The sequence below is a fragment of the Octopus bimaculoides genome, chromosome 9 (assembly GCF_046866305.1).
Source record: "Octopus bimaculoides isolate indiv1 chromosome 9, ASM4686630v1, whole genome shotgun sequence".
In the NCBI taxonomy this organism is placed as follows: domain Eukaryota; kingdom Metazoa; phylum Mollusca; class Cephalopoda; order Octopoda; family Octopodidae; genus Octopus; species Octopus bimaculoides.
This window is the reverse complement of record NC_142936.1, coordinates 37,315,450-37,341,968: the sequence shown is the minus strand read 5'-3', so window position 1 is coordinate 37,341,968 and position 26,519 is coordinate 37,315,450. Positions and strand designations below refer to the sequence as shown.

At 37.2% G+C, this 26,519-nt stretch overlaps 1 protein-coding gene across 4 annotated transcripts in view; it reads left to right on the top strand.

The window, feature by feature from the left end:
• Positions 1-18,793, top strand: part of LOC106871874 (SHC-transforming protein 1) — a 72,277-nt gene extending 53,484 nt beyond the window's left edge. Inside the window, exons 8-14 of one of the 4 annotated variants that reach the window (XM_052970637.2) lie at positions 1,401-1,448; positions 5,960-6,101; positions 8,826-8,949; positions 11,163-11,237; positions 13,101-13,267; positions 13,921-14,052; positions 17,041-18,793. In XM_052970637.2, the coding sequence (XP_052826597.1) occupies positions 1,401-1,448; positions 5,960-6,101; positions 8,826-8,949; positions 11,163-11,237; positions 13,101-13,267; positions 13,921-14,052; positions 17,041-17,169 (817 nt within the window). In that variant the 3' untranslated portion in view covers positions 17,170-18,793. Of the gene's footprint in view, positions 1-1,400; positions 1,449-5,959; positions 6,102-8,825; positions 8,950-11,090; positions 11,238-13,100; positions 13,268-13,920; positions 14,053-17,040 lie in introns of all 4 variants that reach the window. The other 3 variants (XM_052970635.2, XM_089357444.1, XM_052970636.2) reach the window with 3 other exon arrangements.
• Positions 18,794-26,519: the final 7,726 nt, after the last annotated feature.

Below are 26,519 nucleotides of genomic sequence, written 5' to 3'. Positions count from 1 at the left end.
ACATATACACACACACACATACACATACACAGAGTAATCCCTTGACTATCGCGGATGTTAAGTTCCAAAACCTCCCACAGAAATAATTAAAATCTCAAAAATTATAAATACCTATCAGCTGCAGAAACCCGCGATATAAATTTAAATATATTTGCCAGAAAAATTTGCAATGTACTGAGTGCACAATAGATGAACCACGATATGGCGAGGGATTACTGTATATAAGTTTGGTGGGATACATTATCTGAGTAGATACCGTATTAGTTCTCAGTTATGTTCCAGTTAATGGCTAACCACGATGATCAGTATTTAACATCTCTGACTACAATCTGTTGTTAGTCACTCCATGAATTTTTCCGATGGGTAATTCCATGTACACTTCGCTGGACAGTAAAAATTGCCTGAGGTATATATTATAATTAATAATAAAGTGTATGGAAACTTCTACATCCACAAAATTATTATTAAATAAATTTTGTGGATGAACAAGTCTCTATTACGCTTTATTATTTACTAGCAGTATAACCCGACGTTGTCCGGGTGTGACTTATTACGCCATCTACGATAAGTCTTGCTAGGTGAAAATTAACTAAAAAAGAAAGACTTACAATGAAAAAACCCTTATGATGTAAATATGTTCGTAATTCAAAAGACGATGAAATGAAAAGGGCAAGTTTGAAGGCTGTTTTGCATAACATTATTAATCGTACGTAAATTTCATCCGTTTAATTGGCTATACAAATGATATGTGCAAAACAACTTTTTGCACTGCCCTGATTATACATAGCAGGGTAATCCCTTTTCGCAGGAGCTAGGACAGCAATTTCTGATGAAGCAATTGCTGGCAATCTGTTGCTACACATTTTTGCCAGAATTCTAACAGATTGAGCAGAAGATGTTGATGCACCATTTTGCATTATGTTCAAAGTAGCTTCTGGAATGTGGTGAATTGCTGCAGTTTGTTGCTGTCTTTTTAAACCAGTTGCTTTCTTTCCCCAGCAAGCTCTCTTCTTTGGAGGCATAATCTATGTATATATTAAACAGAACAAAAGTTATAATAGATGGCAGGGTTGGTAGTTTTCACATTTCAGTAATTTTGCGGATTAACATCCGCACGATTACTTAACCCTAACACTAACATAGCACATAATAACATAATATAATAGTTAGCAAAACAATATTAGCATCTGAAGAGCCCCAGACTAATTACATTAAATGGTTTGTGTTGTCTTTCTTTTTGAGTCTACAGCCGCACTCCAGACCTGTTTTGGATCAGTAATATACTGGATACAATCAACTATATCCATTCTCTTTAACAATCAGTCTTGTTGCTTATAATATTTTCTGTCACTAATTTCATATTTTTCTGTATTAGATTCAAAATTTTTCTTTATTTTTAGCCCCTCAACTCCTGTGGCAAAAGTTTGGCCAAGAGACAAATTTGAAAAGTAAGTTAGGAACTGAATAACATTTCAGTTCCCTACTGTGTATCTTTGCCCGATATTCAATATATTTCCATTTGGTTGATAAATGAAATATTTATTTTCATTAATAGACTTTTATTTAAAAAGCTTTTCATCTTGATGTCATTCCCTGGAATTGAAACCCTTTCCCTCTGCCTCTGTACTCTAATCCTTTCTGCAATCCAACATGGCATGATTTTTATTCTTTTTATTTCTACCAACATCTTATCTAAATCTCATTGTTTTTCTCCATTAAAGAAAATAAAGAATGGTATTTTTGTTTCTTGCTTGATGATTTTCTCATTATGTTTTATTCCCCTTCTTTCTACCCACACTCAAATTAATTAATATGATGCCATTACATTACCATTTATGCAATGATTATTATATTTCTGGATTTCATTTTTCTGAAGTTTGTTGATTGAAATTTTTACTATCTATCAAAACCTTCAAACCAGTTTTTCTTTTCTTCTTTTACTGGATTCAAATCTTGGATTCCAACCATGCTGTGACACTAACTTCAAGGGTTTTTTTGTTGTTGATTATATCAACTCCACTACTTATTCCAGTTTGATTCTTATTTTTTATTCAGTTGCTAAGTTCCCATTTCCTTAAAGCAATTATCTTTTTAACAAGTAATGTTCTGCCAAACATACAAACAAAATCATGAACACACACACACATATTATGGAGTTGAACATGAGAGGCATCAGATGTGGTGTGCAAGTGAGACAACTGTGCTGGTATGGTCATGTGATGTGTATGGATGAGGACAGCTGTGTAAAGTAGTGCTGATCTCTCACTGTGGAGGGAACCTGTAGAAGAGGTAGACCCAGGAAGACATGGGATGAGGTAGTGAAGCATGATCTTCAAACATTGGGCCTCACGGAGGTGATGACAAGTGACTAAGACCTTTAGTGATACACTGTACTTGAGAAAACTCATCAAGACAAGTGAAATCATAGTCATGGCTGATGCCAGTGTCACATAAAAGCATCCATACCAGTGGCACGTAAAAAGCACCATCGCACTTTTGTAGTGGTTAGTGTTAGGAAGGGCATCAAGCCATAGAAACCATGCCAAATCAGACCGGAAGTTGGTGCAGCTTTTCAGCTTACAAGTTCCAGTCAAACTGTCTAACCCATGCCAACATGGAAAACAGATGCTAAATGATGACGATGGCAGTCATTAAAATAATGGTGGTGATAGCAATCAAGTCATATGTCTACATATGGAGCTGTTATCCATTATATTACATCCCTATTAAATTTCCAACTCCTGCCCTTATTATTACCTCCTCATCTATCTCACCCTCTTAATCTAACACTCACCTTCTACTCCACTTTCCAATCTGATTCATTCTTCTTCATTCTCTTCTCTAGTCTCTATTCTAACACTCAGCCTCTTCTCCGCCCTCAAATTTGTTACTCACCCTCTGCTCCATGCTATAATCTATCACTCACCCTTTTCTATTCATCGTACCACACTGCCTGTGTAACAAGGAATGGCACTGATTCTGTTCGCATTCTGTTCACACTTTAGCCTGGCTAATGAGAGTGGCTAACCATCATTCTTCCTCCCACTCTTCATTAAGACACACCGTTCTCTTTTACCATTCCACATCTTTATTGCTCACTCTCTCAGACCATCACTCATCTTTATAGCCATTCTTTAACCCCATCTCTCTCTCTCTCTCATATACACACATGCAATATTCTCTCCCTTATTACACTTTGTTGACAAAGATCATCAGCCTCCTTCATTCTCCTCCACTTCCACTACTTCTTTCATCAGCCTATATCCTCCACCCACATGTAACTCTTATTACTGTCTTTCATCCATTACTCCCTCTTCTACTACCCTTTTGCTCAGTTTCACACATCACACTCATATCTTTGACCACATTTGACTTGAATGAACAAAAACAATGTAGGCAAGGCTCTAGTCCTGCAGGTGACTTGGCAACCTCTTTAGTATTAGTGCCACAATAAAATGCACTCAGCTCACTTTGTAAAGTAGTTGATGTTAGGAAGGGCGTCCAACCATAGAAACTATTCATCAATGGTGTGTAAGAGCAAGACATAATCCTCTAACTCACTTCTGATCAGGATTTGACTTGGATGATGAAAACCTGTCCAATCCATGCTAGCATGGAAAGCAGATGTGAAATTAATAAAATTATAAATGTAGTGTGTGTGTGTGTGTATTTATGTTTGTGCATATCTTTGTGTCTGTGTTTGTCCTCCCACCATCACTTGACAACCGATGTTGGTGTGTTTATGTCCCCATAACTTAGCACTTCAGCAAAAAAAGACTGATAGAATAAGTACTAGGCTTACAAAGAATAAGTCCTGGAGTCAATTTCTTCAACTAAAAACCCCCAAAGGCGGTGCTCCAACATGGCTGCAGTCAACTAACTGAACCAAGTAAGAGAATAAAAGAATATATATAGTTTTAAAAAAAGACAAAAAACAATAACAAAAAACAACAACGTGAGGACGTGATACGGATAGTGTTACTAGACGCTCGGGAATGGAAAGAGCCCAGAGGGTATAATAGAAAACATTTGCACAAGGTGATGTCCAGTAGAATTGAACCCAGGCCTATGTGGTTACAGAGAGAACTTTCTAACCACACACCCATGCCTATGCAATATAACTGTTTTTTTTATTTTGCTTTTTGTTCCCCCCGCCCCCAATATTTTCTCAGCAAAATCAATTATTTTGGTGCTTATTAACTATTTCAATTGCAGCTTCTTGTGCATGTTAAATGCTTTAATGGAAACATCTTTCCCTTTTCTTTGTGAAAATTCCCCTACCCACCTCTCTTTCTCTCTCTCTCTCTCTCTCTCTCTATCTATTAAATTGGATGTTCAACTTCTTAATTAGTTATTGAAAAAATGGTTGCATGGTTTTTCTCATCCATGCATTATTTGTTATTCCTGCATGACTGAATAATTTTATATTCTTTATTTTCAATAATTGAAGAATTTGCTCTCCAATTTCAACCATTATTGCTAAAGCAAATATTCTTAAAATTCTTGATTCCTTTTGAAATTTATTTCCTGCATGTCTTCCTTTCCAGCTGCTAACCTCCGGCAGTTTTACAGCGATGGCAATTATAAGAATGGCATACATACACCCATTTTCATTTTAGAATATGGCTTTGTGGTTAAGGAGTTTAGTTTGCAACCATGTGGTTCTGGGTTTACTACCAATGTGTGGAACCTTGGACAAGTGTCTTTTTTTTTTTGCCTTAAGGTCATCCAATACCTTGTGAGTGGAATTTGGCTGATGAAAACTGTGCAGAAATCTTTCATGGATGGTGGATTAAAAACTCTTTACTTGTAATACTGAAGAGCATTCAGCTGTAAAAGTACTGCCTCAAATAAGTATAAGTCCAATCGAATAGTGGCAAATAGATGTAAAATGAATGAATAGAAGAAATAATGTGTTTGTATATATATGTGTTTATGTAAATATATATGCATGTGTACATTTATATGTGTGTGTATATATGCACACGCATATACATAATATGTATGCATATATATGTGTGCACATGTCTCTCTCTCTCTCTCTCTCTCTCTCTCTCTCTCCCTCTCTCTCTCTCTCTCTCCCTCTCTCTCTCTCTCTCCCTCTCTCTCTCTCTCTCTCTCTCAAAAAATCTCATCCAACCCATGCCACCATGAAAAGGTGGATGTAAAACTGATGATACATACTTACTCATATATGGTAAATAGAATTGAGCAGCAACAATGCAGGGCTTAAGAAGACCCTTTTATCTTGATGAATGGCATGGCAAACTCTTTGGTAATGATGCCATGGAAAAGAAGCACCCAGGACACTCTGTACACTGTATAAAATGGTTGGTATAAAGTAGTATGTCCAGCCATAGAAACCTTGCCAAAGCTAAGATATTGGAGTAAGATATGGTCTTCTAGCCCATTGGATATTGTTGAACTCTCCCACCCATGCTCGCATGGGAAACATATAAAATGATGTTGTTGGTGATTATACACACACACAGATGGACAGATGTACAGTTTGACTTCCACAGAGTTTCAGTGTACCAAATTTCTTCCATTAGTTAACCTCAGGTATAATGGGTACCTCTTGTCCAAGTAAAGTGCCATGCAGTAAAACTGAAGCAGGAACCACATGGTCGCAAAGTGAACTTCTTAACCACATACGTATTTTCTATGCTTGTTTTTTTATTATATATGTATATATATATATATACCAAATTTTGTTTTATGTTTAAGTTTTGATTTAGGTTATAAAAGCAGTTTGTGGTTGTTTTTTATTATCTTTTTGAAATATTAAACAGAATAAACTAACAATCAAATATACATAGTTAACTAAAATCAAGGAAAAATAAACTTATTTTCTGTTTTTGATAGGTTCTTGGTGTGTCCGATTTGCCTTTAAACATTTCATCCTCCTTGTCCTTGCAGTATTTACTAATCAACTAATAATGTCTGATACATTTTTCAGGACAGACGGTCAGTTTAATGGTGAATCATGGGAAGATGAAGCAGAGTATTATAATGACCGACCAAATGCCATGCCGCCTTCTCCAACACCACCACAGATACCTCCTCTTCCAAATTATTCTGTGCCTAACAGTAATTCAAATGTAAGTTGGTGAATGTGTTGCTATAGACTTTTTATTTTCCCTCCTCTCCATTTGCATCCTTCTCCTTTGTCCTTACAAACACTAGCTTCCCTCATATGGCTAGCAGTAGCAGAAACTTATGTTGTTTGTTTCCAGTCTTCTGTGAAAACATGTCTGGCCATGAGAAATATTTATTTCTTTATTGCCCACAGGGGGGCTAAACATAGAGGAGACAAACAAGGACAGACAAAGGGATTAAGTCGACTACATCAGCTCCAGTGTGTAACTGGTATTTATTTAATCAACCCCAAAAGGATGAAAGGTAAAATCAACCTTGGCAGAATTTGAACTCAGAACGAAATACTGCTGAGCATTTTGTGTAACTGGTATTTATTTAATCAACCCCAAAAGGATGAAAGGTAAAATCAACCTTGGCAGAATTTGAACTCAGAACGAAATACCAGCAGACGAAATACTGCTGAGCATTTTGCCCAGCATGCTAACGATTCTGCCAGCTAGCCGCCCTTGGCCATGAGAAATATTGCCTTGCTTAACATAGTTTTAGTGGTAAATACCAGAACACAAGGGGTAAACTTTCAGAAGGCTGAATCTGCATCCTATTTCAATTCACATTCCTTAATTGCTTGTACACATGGGAGAAGATGAACATTATTATCAATTTATTCCCATTCACATAACCTTGTAGCTATGAAAGAAAGAAATCAATATTAGTTTAGTTTCCAAGGTGGTGAGCTGGCAGAATCAGTAGCATGCCAGGTGTAAAGCTTAGCAGCTTTTTGTCCGTCTTTACATTCTGAGTTCAGATTCTACCAGGGCCAACTTTGCCGTTTGTTCTTTCGGGGTCAGTAAAATAAGTACCAGTTGACACAGGGGTTGATTTAATTGACTTAGCCCTTTTCTCCAAAACTGCTGATCTTCTGCTAAAATTTGAAACCAATATTAGTTTAGTTTCCATAGAATGACAATTTAGTAGAATTTAATTAATCCTGTCTTGTGTTCCAGCTTCCTTGTGGCATCCCTTCACATTTGTTAAAATCATTACTAGTAAAATATGGGTTCACTTCAATAGTCCTGACTTCTCTCACATGAGCTACATATGAGTTGTTAGGGTGTTTTTGTTGTTTAGCCCCAAGTCATCTCTAAACAAGATCTTTGAATCCTGCTATGACCATCCTTACTGGGTGGTGGGGTTCTATACTTAACACTAGGCTTATCCAACATGTCCTTCCTTCCCTGCTGACTGCTAAAATATTTGTTTCTTGTCATCATCTCAGCCACATTTCTATTGCCAAAACACAGATGGTCCAATGCATCTTGTTATAAACAGTTGGGATCATCTCAAGAGTGGTAAATCCCATCTTTGTGTGCAGTTGTACCATTGTAGCTGCATCAAGGTGCAACAACTCATTACTGTATGCAACTGCATCAAGATGGAACATCTCCCTATTGTATACAGCTGCACCACTATGGCTACACCAAAGGGGAACATATCGATGCTGTACACAGATGCACTCTGTAGTCGCATCAAAGAGGAACATCTCCCTACTGTATACAGATGTATCACAATAAAATTGATGAATGTTTAAAGAGAGCTAGGCTTCACCAAACTGATTTTCTCTTGAAGCACAACACAGTGAGATTCCCTCCAACTAAGTGTTATAAGACTTACCCAACTCCCGCATAAGGAAGCAGTATGAGTAGAATTTCTAAGGAATAACTTTTGTCTTTCTCCTCTTTCAGTTTTCTATTCAGATTTTCTCTTTACCAATTTCTTCAAATAACTTTGTAGGGTTTGAACCCCAACTATGAAATTGTTAGTTTATGGTCATGAACAAACTGCTGCAGTTTCATGTGATTGATCTATAAATTGACCAATCAGCTTGAAGCTATGGCATGAACAGCTTCTCAAATATTCTAGAAATTCACACCCTTTTACCCTAGTCAAGCAGTTTGATACTTAAACCATTGTAGACTGCAGCAAGCCTTCAAACAAGACACTTCACATTTTCTCTTCTCCAAGCTTCAATAGTGTGCAGCAGCTATGGTATCTGCATTTTTCTCTTCCAGACAGCCAATGTCTAAGCTGACACAATAAATCTGTTCCTACTTACTACTCTGATAACCAGAGTCTGTGATAATCTGCATATTTGTATGCAGTTTTCTATCAACAAAATATGTTTTATTTTATCTGAAGCCAGCCTGATCTTACATTCAGTTAAAAAGGATGCAACATCATTCTTTCTCATGACCAGCCACATGACAGTCTTCAGCAAACACACAAATATCCACAACCACGATCATGGTGACCACAAAAATACAAGCTCATGACAATGGAAGGTCCCTGACAAGGAAAGGTCCTTGACAAGAAAAGGCTAGCAAAAATCATGACAATGGTGATGCCCATTCTTCACACCAATATATATAAACACTCATTCACCAGCACAACAGTGACCTGACAACTCTTCAGTGTAACAATGGGCATGAGACAGAAGGCAAGTAGACAGCAGTATATCCAGCTGCTGTAGCATCATGTGAATAATCACAGAGTTTGTTAAGTTTTTGACTGGAGACCAACATTTTTTGAGTCTAGGTGGCATGTCCTATGAATTTGTAATTCATGGTTTTGAAATAGTTCAATGATTTCATTAGGTAATACTTAATTTTATTGTTTCATTTATTTTTGTTCTTTTTTGTGTTCTTATTTCTTATTAAATTAAATTTCAGGTTCCTGAAGGATTATATTCAACTGTAAATAAAAATAAAAATAATGAATTCAATAACAGTGCTGAAGGTCTACTTGTGGATTTGAGTGAAGCACCAGAACAGGCTTTATATGACAAACCAAAATGTAAGTAGACTTACTGAAGAAAAGAGGCATTTGTCTCAGACAGAGATTTAAACATACAGATATGCAGTATCATGTTCTATCATCATCATCATCATCATCATTATTTATGTTTTAACATCTACTTTTCCATGCTTGCATGGGTCAGATGTATGTTAGGGCAGAGTTCTTTTGGTTTTTTTTTTTTTTATCAATGGGTGGATGACCTTCATGTCACTAAACCACTCTTGTTTCTATGTGGAATAATAATCTCCTAGTCTATTAAATAACAGCTTACCTGTACATGTTTTGTGTGAAAAAGTGGAAACAAACAACATTGTGTTTGGAAAGATCAAGCAACATATCAAGAAGCCTGGATACGCTTTCTTGATAGACTCCAAGCCCACAATGTGCTTCTTTCAGTTTCCATTTACCAAATCCACTCAAAAGGCTTTGATCGGCTCAGGACTATAGAAGTTATTTGCCCAAGGTGCATGCAGTGGAAACAGCCTAACCACATAGTCATGTCTGTGCCTGTTCAAATATTTAAAAGTTTAAAATAGCCAACTCTCAAAAAATCCGATATATATGATAAATAATTTCACACACCAAATAAAATTAAATGGAACATCACACAACATGCTTAAAACTCCTTCCAGTATGTAAAGACACATTTAATATTTTTATAATCTTAATATGTTTAAAACATATTTAGTCTTTCAGAGAAAAAACTCTTTTGAGAGTGTATTCCAAACATTGTTGGTACTCTTTGGAACTCTACAACATGTTTCAAAAACTTGTTGACACACATCTCTGGTGGAGGTGTAACTGGATTTGCCTAGAACAGCATAAAGCTTCTTGCTATAAGGCCAGCACTTGGCTCCGAGTTCTGCAGTGTTATATAAATGAGAGGCAAATCTCCTTTTAGCTAGATGATTAATTCAATTACAGCCACCTTTCCTTTACTATCCCATAATAGAATTAAATATCTTGTGATGTTCAACAAAATAACTATGGTACCACCTGAACAGGAATCCATAAAGTTACTAATCATAGCCAATTCTTTTCAAATATATTCTGGAGTGTTGTAACAATCAAATTATTTAGTTTGGTCATAAACTTCAGTAGTAAACATTTACATTCACTTTTTATCTTCATTTCTGTGCTGTACATGAGGCTGTCCTCAGGCATCAGACTGTCCTTATAAGAAATTACTAGTCCCTCACTGAACTATTTTTGAAGAAAGGGATGCTGTGACTGATCCTCATCACAGCACAGTGTAGCTGATTCCAACACAGACAGACAGACAGAGAACAACTGGCTGTAGTACTTGTTTAGGATTTTATTTAATGACCCCAAATGAGAAAGGCAAAATTGACCTCAGTGAATTTTGAACTCAGGAAACAGAAGGCCAGAACAAATACCACAAGGCAGTCAATTTGACTCTGCCCATTATCAAATTATCTAATAACTATTTCTATTTTACTGGGGCAACTAAAACATAGTTTCTTATATAAGTGTTATATGTCATATATAAAAATGATGTCAGTCTTTATTCCTAACTCTTTCATTATCATATTTCTGCTGAAATACACTGACTCTGTTTTAATGAATTTTGAAAATGAAGAGGTTAGATTTAGGAAAATAACTTTGTTGTTATTAAGCTGGTTTATGGAATATGAATATGAAATTTTGATGCAAAGTTTTAGTTTAGATCACTTTAAAACAAGAAGCTTGTATCACAGAACCAGAGGTGGTCTCTGTTTCTGTGATTCAAACTTCAAAAGTTTATATCAAAAGGGTTACATTCACTGATTATTTTATATAATTTCTGCTGTAATATTACTCTCTATACAATCATTTGAAGAGCAAAAAGTCTACATTTATATATTTGTATTGAAATATTAATATCTAACATTAATACAAGCCTATAAATTTAGAGGGAGATAATTGATTAAAATGATCCTAGTACTTGACTAGGATTTCAATATATCAATACGGAAGCATGGAAAGTAAAAATCAACCCAAGTGAGGTTTGAACCTGGACTATACAACAAAGCCTTGTATCCAACTCTCTAATGGTTCAGCCAATACACCACCCAAATACATATGCAAATTTTAAAAAAAGATAAACATTTTTATTTTCTTGTTTGTTTTAATTTTAGCTATGGCAGCTTTTGCTAATATGAATTCTATTCTACTGTTTGATTCCGCTGAAAATATAAAATCTGAAACAGATAAATCGACAGACTTTATTGATTCACCGCAAGACCCAGGATGGACAAATGGTGCACTTGACCCATTTGATATGCGTAAGTCTGACATAATTCTCTGTTATGATTACATTGATGTTATATTTGTTGGTATAGTGAAAGGAAATCTGCTTCTCTCTCTCTCTCTCTCTCATAGAAATCCATATATACTTCAGACTTTAACAGATATTCACATATCTAATATAAATTGCATATTGATACAACTGGAGAATCATATACACCTCCTACATCAAATATCAACATCTTTCTAGCATGCAAGCAAATATTAATGCATATGAGCTAGATATATATATATATATATATATATATATATGGGGTGGGGATTCACAAAAAAACAAAAGACAAAGACAGGTGGTGTAGACAACAAACAGATGTATTAGTTTAACACTCGGAAAGTGAAAAAGTCTTTAGTGTTTTGAGCCTACACTCTTCCACAGAAAGAAACAAGGAGAGAAAATAAAGAATATGTTGTGGCTAGTGATCTATCATGGCGAATGCTGGACAGAAGGGTCACACAGGAGAGCTAGGAAGAAGGGGAGATAATAAAGTAGTGGTGATCCCAAAACAAAGGTGCGCGTGCGTGTGTATAAGAGAGTATGTATGTGCATGTGGAAGAGGGCTGGTGACCTTGACATGTGTGTATGTATGTGTAGGTGTGAAGATGTGGGGCTGGGAATTGGTCAGTGCTAGTGTGTACCTGGTGGTATGATGTGATGTGTTGTGTGGTATGGTAGTATAGTGGTGTGGTGTGATGGTGTTGAGAGGTGGGATATGTCGGAGTGGGTGTAAGGGATGGGGTGGGGTTATGAGCGCAGGGGGAGGAGGAGATGGGTAGGAGTGAAGAGAAGAGAGAAGGAGAGTAGGAGTCAAGAGAAGAAGTAGGAGTCTGAGCAAGAGAGGACAGGTGGGTGTGAGGGGAGGAGGTTAGATGAAGAGGTGAGCCAATGTGGAGCGAAGAGAGAATATTGATCCCTGTTCATGGTGCAAACGGGAGTCCGGATGGCCCGTGTGCAAGGACAATCCGAACACAGACAGGTGTTGCAAAGAGTGACCAGTAAAGCAGAAATGGTGCGAGACCGGGGTGTCATTGCCAAGTCAGATGTCTTGGAGGTGTTCCGCGAACTGGTCATCCAAGCGGTGTCCCGTTTGCCTGATGTATAGAGAAGGGCAGAGAGAGCAGGAGATGCAGTAGATGACATTGGTAGAAATGCAGGTGAAGGAGTCAGTGATGTGATAGGGTCAATGATGGGTGCCTGTGAGGAGGGTGATGTTGGAGAGGTAAGGGCAAGTGCGGAGCATGGGTGGGAGCAGGGGAACGAGCTGGGTTGGGAGGTTGGGTTAGGGAAGAAGCTGTGGACTAAGTGGTCTCGTAGGTTGTGAGCTCGTTTGAAGGAGAGGCGGGGTCAGTTAGAGAAAATGTGCGAAGTGGAGGGGTCGGACTGGAGTCGCTGGAAGGCTCAGAGAATGGTGCGTTGGAGAGGTGGGGTGTAGGTGAGGGGAAACAGGAGACGGTGGGGCAGGTTCGGGAGAAGAGAGCAGATGCATGGTCCTCGAAACGTGCTCTGGCAAGGGCGGTGTGGTTAGTGGTGAGGGGAGATTGTATATATATATATATATATATATATATATATATATATCATTTATGTTATTATATATACATATATAAAAGGAATTGGGATGACAAAGGAATGAGCAATTATGTTATCAATTTCATTATTGTTTATTCCTTTGTTATCCTAAGTTCTTAAGCATATGTATATTGAGTTCTAACTCCAGGTTATTAGTATCGCAATACTAGTGGCACCAGTGGTAGTGTTAGACGGATGTAGATGGTATGATTTATCTTGGATCTACCTTTTGGTCTGTTTCTTATCGATGGTTTTGCTTTATGTTTTCCTTTAGAACCATTTGAAACGTGTCTTTTAAACGAATCAATGACGCAACCTCCACCACCAGCACCAGCACCCGAAGAAAGTATGCAGGCAGCAATGATTAATAAAGATGAGATTCCTGCAGTGCTTGCTCCAGTATATGAAGAATGGTATCATGGTCCTTTAAACAGAAAAGAGGTGAGTTCACACTGATAATGCTCCATTGCTAAAGAAGTTACGGTGGTAACATTGAGCAGAACTTTTATAAGCAATAACTTGTAACATAGTTGTGATGTTTCTTAATTAGTCAGTTGATTAGAGGCAGTACTCACAGATCTTTATTCTCTATTAACTGTTGTAAATTAGTAGGTAATGCTAGTGTAGTGACATTATCCTTTGCACATGTATTTTTATTTTAATTGGCAAGACACAGCTGTGAGGTGCAGATGTGGATGTGTGGTTAAGTTTGCTTCCCAGCCATATGGCTTCAGGTTCAGTCCCATTGTGTGTCACCTTGGGTAAGTGTCCTCTACTATAGCTCTGGGCTGACCAAAGCACTGTAACTGGATTTGATGTATGGAAACTGAAAGAAACACATTGTTTGTGTGTATCTGTGTGGTCCCTGCCAACACTGCACAATCAGTATTCATTTGTTTACATCCTTGTAACTTAGAAGTTCAGCAAGAGGAAGACTATTAGAATAAGCACTGGAGACGATTTCTTTGACTAAATCCTTCAAGGTGGTTCTCAGTTTGGCTGAAGTCCATTGACTGAAGCAAGTAAAAAATATATATAAATAAATATTTTGATGTGTTATAAGCATGATCGTTTTTATATCTTTTGATATACAGGCTGAATTATTATTGGAACATGAAGGAGATTTCTTAGTGAGGGAGAGTACCACTACACAAGGTCAATTTGTCTTGAGTGGCAGACATTCAGCTGGGGTGAAACATTTATTACTGATTGATCCTGAGGGTGTGGTAAGTTATTTTTCATTTTTTTTTTATTTCTCATATGAATGTTGTTATTTTTCTGTATTTCAGGTGCAAAAGTCATTATTATTCCACGTTCAAATTCCACCGTCGACTTTGCCTTTCATCTTTTGGGGGTCTACAAAATAGGTACCAGTTGAGTACTGGGGTCAATGTAATCGACTAGTCCCCTCCCCCAAATTTCAGGCCTTGTGCCTATGGTAGAAAGGATTATTATTATTATTAAGGTGGTGAGCTAGCAGAATCGTTAGCACGCCATGCAGAATGCTTAGCAATATTTCATTTGTGTTTACATTCTGAGTTCAAATTCCGCTGAGGTCAATTTTGCCTTTCATCCTTTTAGAGTCAATAAAATAAGTACCAGTTGAGTACTGGGGTCAATATAATCATGTTAGCATGCCAGATAAAATGCTTTGCGGCATTTTGTCCATCTTTACATCCTGAGTTTTTTCAATGTTGATAAATTAAGTACCAGTGAAACACTGGAGTCAATGTAATCGACTGGTCCCCTCCCCCCAAATTTTGTGTCTTGTGCCTTCAGTAGAAAGGATTATTATTATTATTATGACCACCATACTGGAAAGACACAGAAACTTAGAGCTCCATAAGGCTGACCAAATCCTTGTGAGAATTCTGTTAGAAAATTTAGGAATGTAGTTTACCAGTGTGTCTTTTCTGTGCATGTATCTAATGACATGTCATCAAAGCTTTCTGTCTGAAGAAACTTTTCCTGTAGTTGTATTTGACTAGAGGAATTTCTGGCTCAAATATGGAAAATAATTGTTTTGGAAAACACTTGAGTTAAATTGTTAGGATTAGAGACTGTGTTACTGAAAAAATAAATTGTTTTATTGAGTCCAAATATTCAATTTCATGATTCAAGGAACGAGGTCACAATTATTGCAAATGGTGGCTGACAGCCTTAACTACTGTATACCAAAGGACACATAGACTGGAAGTTAACAATGATTTCATAGCAATTACATAGCTGAAGATTAGTTTCCACTCAGAGTTCATGGCTCAGTTGTTTGTTGCTTGAAAGAGCAGCCAGCTGTAAAATTTCTTCATTTTGACATTTAAATTTATAAAACCACTGTATGGATAATTAAAGATGAAAAACTTCTTTTTTTTAATTCAGTACAAGGAAAATAGGGATGAAAACATCTACTTTTTCACTGGCTCAGCTGTTTAATACCCAATTTAGTAGAGAAAAATTTAACAATTCACATGTGTATATATTAAATTTATAAAAATGGAAAGAAAATGGAGATATATAATTGTCAATTCAAAATTAAAATTTATTAACAAAATATTATATTATATTCTTATCATAAAATATATGAAATAATTAATAAATGTGAAATACAAATTACATAAAATTGTTTCGATTCTTACCCATAATTAAATTATAAAAATCCATTGATTGTGGGTAAGAATCTCTTCAGTGTAATTTTTGATATTTGAGGATTCACAGATCAAAAAAAAGACTGAATTTAAATATATTTACATTTTCAAGTATGAGCGTTAATAATCAAAATCAAAAATCAAAAATAAAATATGTATATATTGGATCATCCCATGAATAATGTGTTTTTTTTCAACTGCATTAGCTAAAAGTCGGAAGGGATGGGATAAACTGCCTGCATCAACTTGATACAGAAGCAGGTAGTAATTTTACCTTGTATTTATTCTCAGTGTAAGTTTTGAAGAGTGCAGTTCGATTTTAACAGTTATTTTTCCAAAGCTATAATGGAAGTGACAAAGAAACATATTCAGCATATTTTGCTTTATGAGTTCAATGAAGGTAACAGCGTAATAGAAAGTGTGAGGAATGTTAATGCTGTATATTACCCCATCTGATTATCTTTTATTCCGCAGTTCTCAAGAAGTGTTGGGGGACAAACACAAAGACACATACACACACACACACACACACACACACACACACACACACACACACACACACACATATATATATGCACACAATGGGCTTCTTTCAGTTTCCATCTACCACATCCACTCACAAGGCTTTGGTCATCCCGAGGCTACTGTAGAAGACACTTGCCCCAGGTGCCACACAGTGGGACTGAACCTGGAACCATATGGTTAGGAAGCAAGCTTCTTACTACACAGCCACACCATATATGTGTGTATAAGGTTTATAAGCGTTATTGAATTCGTTGAGACAACAGAGTACTTGACTAAATACATTATATTTAATTTCAAGTCTATCAGTTCAAATTCCCTGAGTGTTGCTTTTGTCTTTTATTCTTCACAACTACTAGCATTACACTGGATCTGATTCAACTCTCTCTCTGTATAAAAATTGGTTTGGCATTAAACCAAACACAATCAGTGCCTATGGCTTACAGATTCAATTGACACCGGAATTGACTTTTTTTTTGTTTATCCCCAACTTCTATAAAATAGATAAGGAATTTTTCTCAATTAATTTAAAAGCTCCCTTGTGAATTTCAAAAGAATTTTGTATTTTATAATTTTCACATAATATAAATTAAATATATTGTTAAATTTGGGGATGGTCATTTTTTTTCTTTTGCCAATTAACCACGCCTACTTCAGTGACTCTCCATCCTACATGTCCCCTTCTGTTGTTAAGTCCATTCTGTCTTTCAGTCAGAAAGGACTAAATAGCCACTGAAGAAGTCACAGAATGTGTGATGAAAGATTTGAGACAATGGACACTAAAATACGAATAATAATAAAGCTGAAGTGAAGAACAAATATATAGTGCATGTGATTAATTGGTAAAAAGACAAAAATGATCATCCCCAAATATAACAATATCTGTTTCAACTTGTGGTTTCACATCAAGAATCTTGTAAAACAAATGCATAAACTTAATAAATTAAATGTCTCTATTCATTCTTTTTATTTTTATTCAAATTTTTTATTCATATTTGGTGATGAAATTGTGTCCCAGTTTTACCTTAACTCTTCTTTATTCTCTTTCAGGTCCGAACAAAGGATTGTAAATTTGACAGTATTAGTCATCTTGTAAATTATCACAAGGATAATCATTTTCCAATTTTAACACAAGGCACAGAACTTCATCTTTTAGAACCAGTTGTTTGTAATAAATGACAAAAACAGTTTGAAAATAATTACAGAACGATGTCAGGATTTCATCCACTCAGATCTGTGCAAGTTTCCTGAACTCTGCACCCAGAGGATAAATATTGTTTGCCCTCTGAAGTGCAGGTATAATGTGATAAAACAAGGGATAGACAAATAGTTGTTCACACCTTTCAGCACAACCTACAAACAATCTGTTGTCAATATTACCAGCTAATTAGGCCACTCTCCAATCAAAATCCATACCAAAGGGCTATGAAAAATTTGGAAACGATATATAATTTTGTTTTATTTTATTTTCCTTTGTTTAAATTTGGCCAAGTAATTAGTTTGATAAAATTCACACTTTGTTACAGGTATTTTGTCCTGAAATGTGCTTAAATATTTCCTTGATGACAGGGACTTCAATCTTTAAAATACTCATAAAATGGGTGGGTGGGTTTTGTGTGTGTGTGTGTGATTATGTGCATGAATGGCAAGTAAAATTTAACAAGTATGGTTGGATTTGTAAATTTTGTATAGAGTGTTTATTTTGCAAGCCATATATGTATATATTATTATATATACATAAATATTTCTTATGAATCAAAAGTATTTGTGTAGTTTGTTTTTGCTATACAAATAGGTTACTGTAAGCATATTATTGTTATAATGTTTTTTCAAATCATTCTAATTTCAGACATTCATATCTTGGTTATATTAATCAAGTCATTTTTGTTTGTTTTGTTTCGTTTTTTTTTTTAGGGAGGGGGGAGTTTTTTGCATTGAGTGGCACTGCTTCAGTCCATTCCTCTCCACAGAACTATTACCATTAACATCATCATTCTTATTTTTTTTAATGTTCCATGTGTTTAAACAGAGCTTTTTAAAGTAATGCTTTTACTAGTGATTGAATACCCTTTCTAAAGCTAATTATTTTTGCAGAAAGCACTTGTTTAATTTTTAACTGAAAGATAACCATCTCCTCCCAAGGAACAGAAGTCAGTTGTGTATCATTTTAGATGGCTCATTCACTTCACTATTCACAGACAGAGACATTAATGTTGGTGACATCAATATTTTCTATTTGGACAGAAATACTCTGCTTCGGTAGAAGTAATGTGCAGTTTATTGATCATTGATATTGTTTTTTTAGCAATTTTCCTTTTTGAAGCTGGAAATTCACAAAGGAGTACAATCACACTACTCAGAGATGAGTACAAGAGAAAATATCCTAGCTTCAGTCTGCCTGAGCAATCTTCATTCCCTTCTCCCCCATAAGCTGTATACTAATACAGATATTAAAGACTGTAACGCTGTCAGATGTATAGTAATAGATATTAAAGACTGTGGCCTTGTAACTGTATAGTAATACAGATGTCAGCTGTATAGTAATACAAAATATTAAACTCTGTGGCTACTTGTGATAGACTTTGCTCGAAATAAAATGTTTTATTAATTTTTTAAATATTTAAAATATTTTTTTAAACCTATGAATCCTGCATCAGATTTTTAAACCTAAATTTGGCATATACGCATGATGTTCGTATATACCTCCATAATGAAATTATAAATTATGGCAGCATACACCCCTTCAATGAAATTAGTCCATTAATTAATGGTCAATAAAATATCACAATGTTCATTTTACAAATTTTTTTACCTTCTTTTTACAAGATCATATCATGAATGCTCTAATATTTGCAACATCATGTGTGCACACAACAGTTTCACTCTGTCAGTTATTAACCCTTCACCTCCATCACCATCATTTAATATCTGTTTACCATCCTAGCATGAGTTGGATAGTTTGACAGGATCTAATAAGCCACAAGACTGCATCAAGCTCTACCGTCAGCTTTGGCATGGTTTCTATAGCGGGATGCTTTTCCTAAACACTACTTTACAGTGTGTTATGGGTGATTTTTTTTCCTTGTTGTTTTTTTTTGTGACACCGGCACTAATGAGGTCACCTTGCAAGATGAATAAAAACAGCCTCCTTAACTGACTCAGAATGTATTTGAGAGAGAAAGAGGTAGCTTTATACCAGATGTTGAGAGGCTAAAGTATCACAGAGGAACAAGCACAGATGTCTTGCCATAGAAGAGATACATGGCTACCCTGCATTATCTGAGGGTGGATGTGAATAGCTGGAAAAAGGATAAAGATGGTGGTGATGAGGTGACAAAGCATATTCTCAAGGTGCAAGAAGGTGAGTATAAGAGAGGATAAGGACAAGGGATTGGAGGGGGAAGAGGGTGGGTAATTTCATTAGAGTGTAAGAGGAAAGTGACAGAGATGGGGGTAAGCTTAAATATTGTGAATGATGAACAAGGGGTGGCAGTATGGCTGATGATAAACATCAATATATAGAGAGGGGGAAGGTGAGAGAGATAGAAGTGATGCAGGAAATGGGAGCTGAGAAGTTATAGCACAGGAAGGGAGAAGAGAAACTGTGTCATAAACTTGTAGATACATCAGAAAGTAGGGTCATGATGTGCAGAGAGTAAGTGCGGTGGGGAGGAAGATGGACAACAGAGGTACATAGGGGTGAATATAGTGAGTGGGGTGACAACAGTGAAGGGAAGAAACATCAATGGCAGATATGAGAAGTGTTAAAGATGTCACATGGCAGCTCTAAGATGTAGCTCAGAGAGAAGGGAGAGATAACTGAAGGCACAGAAAAGGAGCAGGGATCAGAGGAAAATAGTGTAGGACTAGATGAGAATGAGGGATGGATGTTAAGCAGCAGCAGTATCATCTTGGATTTATTTGCTCTCACCATTATCATCATCATCATTGTTGTTTTAATGTCCACTTTTCTATCCTTGTGTGGGTTGGATGGAATTTTCTATAGGCAGATGCCCTTCCTATCACCAACCCTCAGGTGAATTTTTCTATGATCATATTCTTATGGAAGTTCAGAAAGAAAGGACACTATATGCATGACAGTGGCACTCATTTTATGACTATCATACAGTGTTGAGGTAAGGATGTCATAATGCATATGCGTACACACACATAGCTATGTATATAACAGACTTTTTTCAGTCTCCAGCTACCCAATCCACTCACAAATCTTTTGTTGGCCTGGAATAATAGAAGACACATGCTAAAGGTGCCACACTGGAACTGAATCCAAAACCATGTTGTTTAAAAGCAAACTTCTCACCACACAATCACACCTATCATTTCAATTAGCTTTCATCAAATATTTGTCTTCATGTCTGTTTCTTTCATTCACAAACAAAACCTTCTTTTAATGAAGTTGTCAGTTGAAAATGTTAATATATCTGCAAACAAATAAATACATAGCAACTATGATGTAATAACAAAAAAGTCTCAGCTCATTCATACTGGTTAAGCTTGCTTCCCAACCACATGGTTTGGAGTTCAGTTCCACTGTGGCACCATGGGCAAGTGTCTTCTACTATAGCCTCGGGCTGACCAAAGCCTTGTGAGTAGATTTGGTTGACAGAAACTGAAAGAAGCCCATCATCTACAAGTATGTATGTGTTGTTGTGTCTGTCCTTTCCACAACCACCACTTGACAACCGGTGCTGGTGTGTTTACATCTCTGTAACTTAGCAGTTTGGCAAAACAGACCGACAGAATAAGTACCAGGCTTTAAAAAAGCAATAAGTACTGGGGTTGGTACATTCAACTAAAAATTCTTCAGGGTGGTGCCCCAGCATAACTGAAACAAGTAAAAGATAAAAGATGTTGAATTAACTTTCTACCTTATCTCTTCTTGTTGCCATATTGTTGGTCAAAGTAAATGGATCTCATGCACCATTTTAGGGTGTCATTAACTAAACAATCTGGTTAGAGTTATGTTTGCCAACAATAAAGTAATAGCAGCTGTGAGAGGCTCATAAATGTACACTTGTTGATCTTCTTTGTGAGCAACTTGTCACCAACCTGACTTCTTGATTCTTGTTTTAGTACTATTGTAGTTCACAACCTCTTGAAACTCATATTTCCCAGTATTTGTTGATTGAACTCTCATTTTGGTGCTTTATTCAGATGGCTATATAGAGAGATTTGGTTTTGAATTCAGTCCCATTTCATAGCATCTTGGATAAATATCTTCCACTACATCCATGGGCCAACAAAAGCCTGGTGAGTGGATTTGGCAGACAGAAACTGAAAGAAGTCCCTTAATGTGTGTGCGTACATGCATGTGTGTTTGTGTGTGCATAGAGTCAACTGATGAAATCCAGAGAAGCTCAGTATAGAAATCAATTAGTGGCACTCAATTGATTTGAACTTACACTACAAAACCTTTACTGAGGACTAAGTCTACAGGGTAAAGAATGGCTATAAGAGGAATCCAGGCAAGCAAATATGGAGATAATGAAGCAAATAAATTAATAAAACCACTTAACAAGTAAACTTCTCACACGTTCTGCCACAACAAACCAAACTACATCTCTACATCTCTTCCTCACATTTCCTCCTTCATACACTATACCTAGCTGTCACTCCCCAATCCTGTCTTCTTGACCCTGTGCCACTGTATCATTGCTCTCCCTTAGCTCTCAATCTATATGTTCCACCCACATGCCCTGTCTCACTGTATTATTGCTATCTGCTAGCCTCTGACATGTGTTCCACCCACATATAACAAAACTTCTTACACGTTCTGCCACAACAAACCAAACTACATCTCTACATCTCTTCCTCACATTTCCTCCTTCATACACTATACCTAGCTCTCACTCCCCAATCCTGTCTTCTTGGCCCTGTTCCTCTGTATCATTGCTATCTGGTAGCCACCGACTCTATATATACCCAGGTCTTCACCACTCACCGCACCTCCCCCTTGCACTCTTTAATCACACTTCCTTCACAATATCCTGCCACTTATATTATGGCATTTGAATCTCAAGGGTATGCCCTGACACTTGCTACCATTATATCTCTCTTCCTTTACTCAACCTTCCCATTTATATTCTTATCCTCATCCCTTGTGAGTATGCTCGGCATTTTGCCTCCATCTCTATCCTGCTGTCTCCCACTCTCTCCTCCTGCACTTCCCTCAAGTTGGGTTACCTTTGCAGTAGCGCACCTGTTTCTGCTTTTATTCCTGATCTCTCTCTCCCCGGCCGGGTAACCCTGTACTTCCTCTACAGCAAGACATCTGCTTCTGTCTCACTAAAATCTTTCATCATCCAACACAAGATCACCTCCTTCAATGCCCCCTCCCCTCTTGAAAGTTTGAAAATTTTATTTCTTGCAAGTACTTGTTGACCCTGTCAGTGTGGGTGCCACTTAAAAGCACCCAGTCTACACTGTAAAGTGTGTAAAAACCTTGCCAAAACTGACCTCGCCTGTGCCACATAAAAAGCACTAAGCCCACTCTGCTGAGTGGTTGGTGTTAGGAAGGGCATCCAGCTGTAAAAATTCTGCCAAAACAGTCACAGAAGTCTGGTGCAGGCTTCTGCCCGGCCGGCTCTTGTGAAACCATCCCACCCATGCTAGCATGGAAGGCAGGCATTAAACGACAAGGATGATTGATGATGCAACCAGTAGTGGAAGTATATAAACATTAGGTATATCCAATCTCCATCTTCAGGGTGAAGAGATAGGTATCTAACATTTCAAATCATAATGCAGGGAAATTTAAAGGTAGAGTGGGTGAAGAGGAAGACCAACAGAAGTGGCTCAAGATGGGTGTGGGGAGTGTTGAGGCAAGAAGAGAGTCAGAGCAGGAAAAAAGTGGGGCTAAGTGATCAGGGTATTGAGGTAAGTGGAGAGTTAGGAGATGCATAGCATTGTGAGGAGTGGTCCTTGTTGGGTTTGACAATAGGTGTTAATAGTTAGGGATGGTGGGGCTATAGAACTGAGAAAGGGAAGGATGAGTATTAAAATGGAAGGAAGGGATCCAGTTATAGACGCAGTAGGGTGGCAATGGGAGAATTCAAGGAATAAAGATGGGCTGGCAGCAGAGGGAGAGTGCTGAAGTAGGAAGGAGGGGTAGATTGGTAATGAAGTGAAGAGCAAGGGATAGGTAGTGCTAAATGGTTCTGGTGAAAAAAGCTAGAAAGAGAAGGAGTTCAAAGTATGAAGATGGAGTGGTGGTAAAGGAGAATGTACTGAGTAAGAGGAAAGTGCAAAGGGAATAGTAAGAGAGATACATATAATAGGAGTGGTGTAAGTAGAAGGGATATGTTGCTAGAGCAGCTAAGTTGTAACTTAAGGTTGTATTGTTATTTGGGAATTTCATAGATTTTACATAATGGGTAAATGATGAGTAGAATTTGTGTTTACATGAAAGGATTACATCTGAGATTCTATTAAGTAATGAGGGATTGTGGTTGCAAAGGATGGCAAGAAACTCCCATAAACACAGTTTACAGTGTTCTATAGGGGGATCCTTAGAGATAATGGACCAGGATAGGGTGTAAGGAATGTTTTGGGACGTGAGGTTGTGTAAGTTGCTAGAGATATAGATTATTTAGAGTTCGATTGGAGAAAGTATTTATGTGTGCTCAGAAGCAACACTTGAAATCAACAGTGCCACTAATATAGACTCTTGCCCGATGGAAGCATATTGTTACCATCCAGCATTTGTAGACTACATTTTTGCATATACAGAAACCTCCAAGGGGGCAGGGTTAAGACATCCAACATTTGCAGGCTTCCCTGCCTGCAGTTGGGTTGGAATTGATCCCCAGAAATGTCTGGTTCGTATAGTCAGTCACCATCAAAGTGCAGGTGTTATCTGTACAGGTGAGGGGGTGTCACTGCTGCTATACGTGGTCATATTGGTAGTAGTATGGGGAGTAGCATTAGGTTGGTGTTATTGAATCAGATGGGGTTTCTAAAGGTTGTATTATTGCTACTAAGCAGATTGGAGTGGGGTTTAAGGGGATAGATCATAGAGTCTAAACTCAGGCAGTGAAGTTTGCATCTATTGGAGGAAGCAATTATGGATCCTAAGTTTGATGTTTTGAAAACACCTGTCCATTCCATATAGATCTCTCAAGCATTTTTGATAGGATTTTGAAGAGCTGTGGGCCCCTCAAATCTAAGCTGTTGCAGTATCTGGTCCTGATGGCAATGTTGAGATTTTTGGCACCCCATTCTGCTCTTCATGTAACTTTCAATGCCAAAGTTTAGTACAAGTTCTAGGATTCTCCAGATGTCTGTCACTGTATATCTTTCCTATCTTTGTTCTGGGGAGTAGACTCAATTTTTTCAGTCTCTCCCAGTAGCTGACATGTCATACTGAGATGACCTTTGAGTAGCTTCACTGGATTGCTTCGAGCTCCATCGTTAATTTTACACTGTGTAGTGACCACAGTTGGAAGCAATAGTCTAAACAGCTGAGGACAAATGTCCTCCAGAGGACTATCATGGTTTCCCGTTCTCTCATTCTGAAAGTATCCACCCAACCAACCATCTGCATTATTGCCAACTTAGTAATATGCATCATTATTCATATCAATTTCCAGGTCACACACCAATTTTGATTCAAGGATTGCAGTCCCTCCTGGCCCAGTGTATCCTGTCTGCTTTTTATTCAGCTTCATGTGTTGGTAACGCAGGGCTTGGAATTTTCCAGCATTAAACAGCATGTTACTGTTCTCAGCCGATCTGTGTATTGCATCCAATACCTATTGCATTTGCGCAATACAGAGCTAAGCAGCTGAGGGCATGTCTGAGAGGCCTACACAAGACAGCACCCTATGGAACACCAGTCATTATTTGCATTTCTTTGGAGGTAGCCCAGCTGACAACTACTTGATTTCTCTCTTTTAGAGTCATGTAGCCACTCTACAAGTTTTCTGACTATGCTGAGATTACATAGCTTTTGACATATCATACCATGGTCAACTTCATCAAAAGGGTTTAAATTGTTACTTAGACTTAGGTCAGCTTTAACCAACCAGACGTATCATAGAATGGCATTCCTGCCAGGACCATCCCTTTGTTTTACAGACATAATATATCTAAGACAACACTGTGCTGTGTTGTTCATTTTGAAGGATGTAATTTTAAGTGAGGTTTGGTCATCTAAAGTTTACTCCATTAGTCTGATAATGGAGTAATTTTAAAGTCAACTCCATTACCATGATAACAGAGTGATTTTAAAATTTTATTCTATTAGTATTCTTTTTTGTTCAGGTATTTGACTGTAGCCATGCTGGAGCACTGCCTTGGCGGGTTTTAGTCGAATAAAACACCCCAAAGCCTAGTACTTATTCTATCAGTCTCTTTTGCTGAAACACTAAGTTATGGGGATGTAAACACACCACCACCAGTTGTCAAGCAGTGATGGGTGGGGGACAAACAGAGGCACACACACATTTATTAGGCGGAAACTGAAACCTGTTATATACAACAGGTTTCAGTTTCCGCTTAATAAATCCACTTACAAGGTTTCAGTCAACCTGAGGTTATAGTAGAAGTCACCTGCCCAAGGTGCCATGCAGTGGGACTGAACCTGGAACCATGTGGTTGGAAAGCAAGCTTCTTATCACACAGCTACATGAAGTAATTTTTAATTTTATTCCATCAGTGTGTTAATGGAGTAATCTTAAATTTTACTCTCTTAGTCCATTAACCCTTTTGATACCAACCCACCTAAGACAGCACCTCGCTTCTATGAGGCAAACTTCTTTTACAGTGTTTTCCACTAAAATTTCATGTTAATTGGTTTCAGACACCAGCTTAATAATATGAAAATTATTTTACTAAATTCATTATTGAATGAAGTTGGTCTATCTCAACAGAAATAAGGGTTAATATAGCAATTTTAATTTAATTCTTTCATGTAGTAGGTTCAAAGTGTAAGTTTACTCCATTAGTTAATAAATGGAGTAACATTGTGTGAACAGGATAGATTTCTGTAGAGTAAGGTTGAAGTTTGACAAGATAGGGACTTGCTTAGTGCATTGAAGGAAGGATATTGTCAAGACCAATGGTCTTGTTGATTAGAAGCAACTGGAGGTTGTTTTGCACTGTGTGTGTGTGTGTGAGAGAGAGAGAGAGAGGTTAAGATTGCAGGCTGTCTAAGACACTTAGACATTTCAGATGGTAGTCTTGCAAGAAATGAAGTGATGGATAAAAGCCACCTAGTTGGTGCGGATGGGTAACTTTGTTTCCAGGTTTTGTGCACCGGTTTCTTTATACTGCAGCAGTAGAGCTGTGTGTGGACCATTTAGGAGTTATGGGTTTGAGAAGATTCAGGTTGATGTTTATGAATGTCTCATAAAAAAAGAGAGAGATTTGTTCAGTGAATTTCACATTATTTTGTATTTTTGTCATCAATAGGTTTTGTTATAAGGAAATAATTCACGAGTTGTCACTAACCACTACTTCAATCCTGGTATGTAGCCCAGCTGGATGTCATTGACTACACATGAACTTCT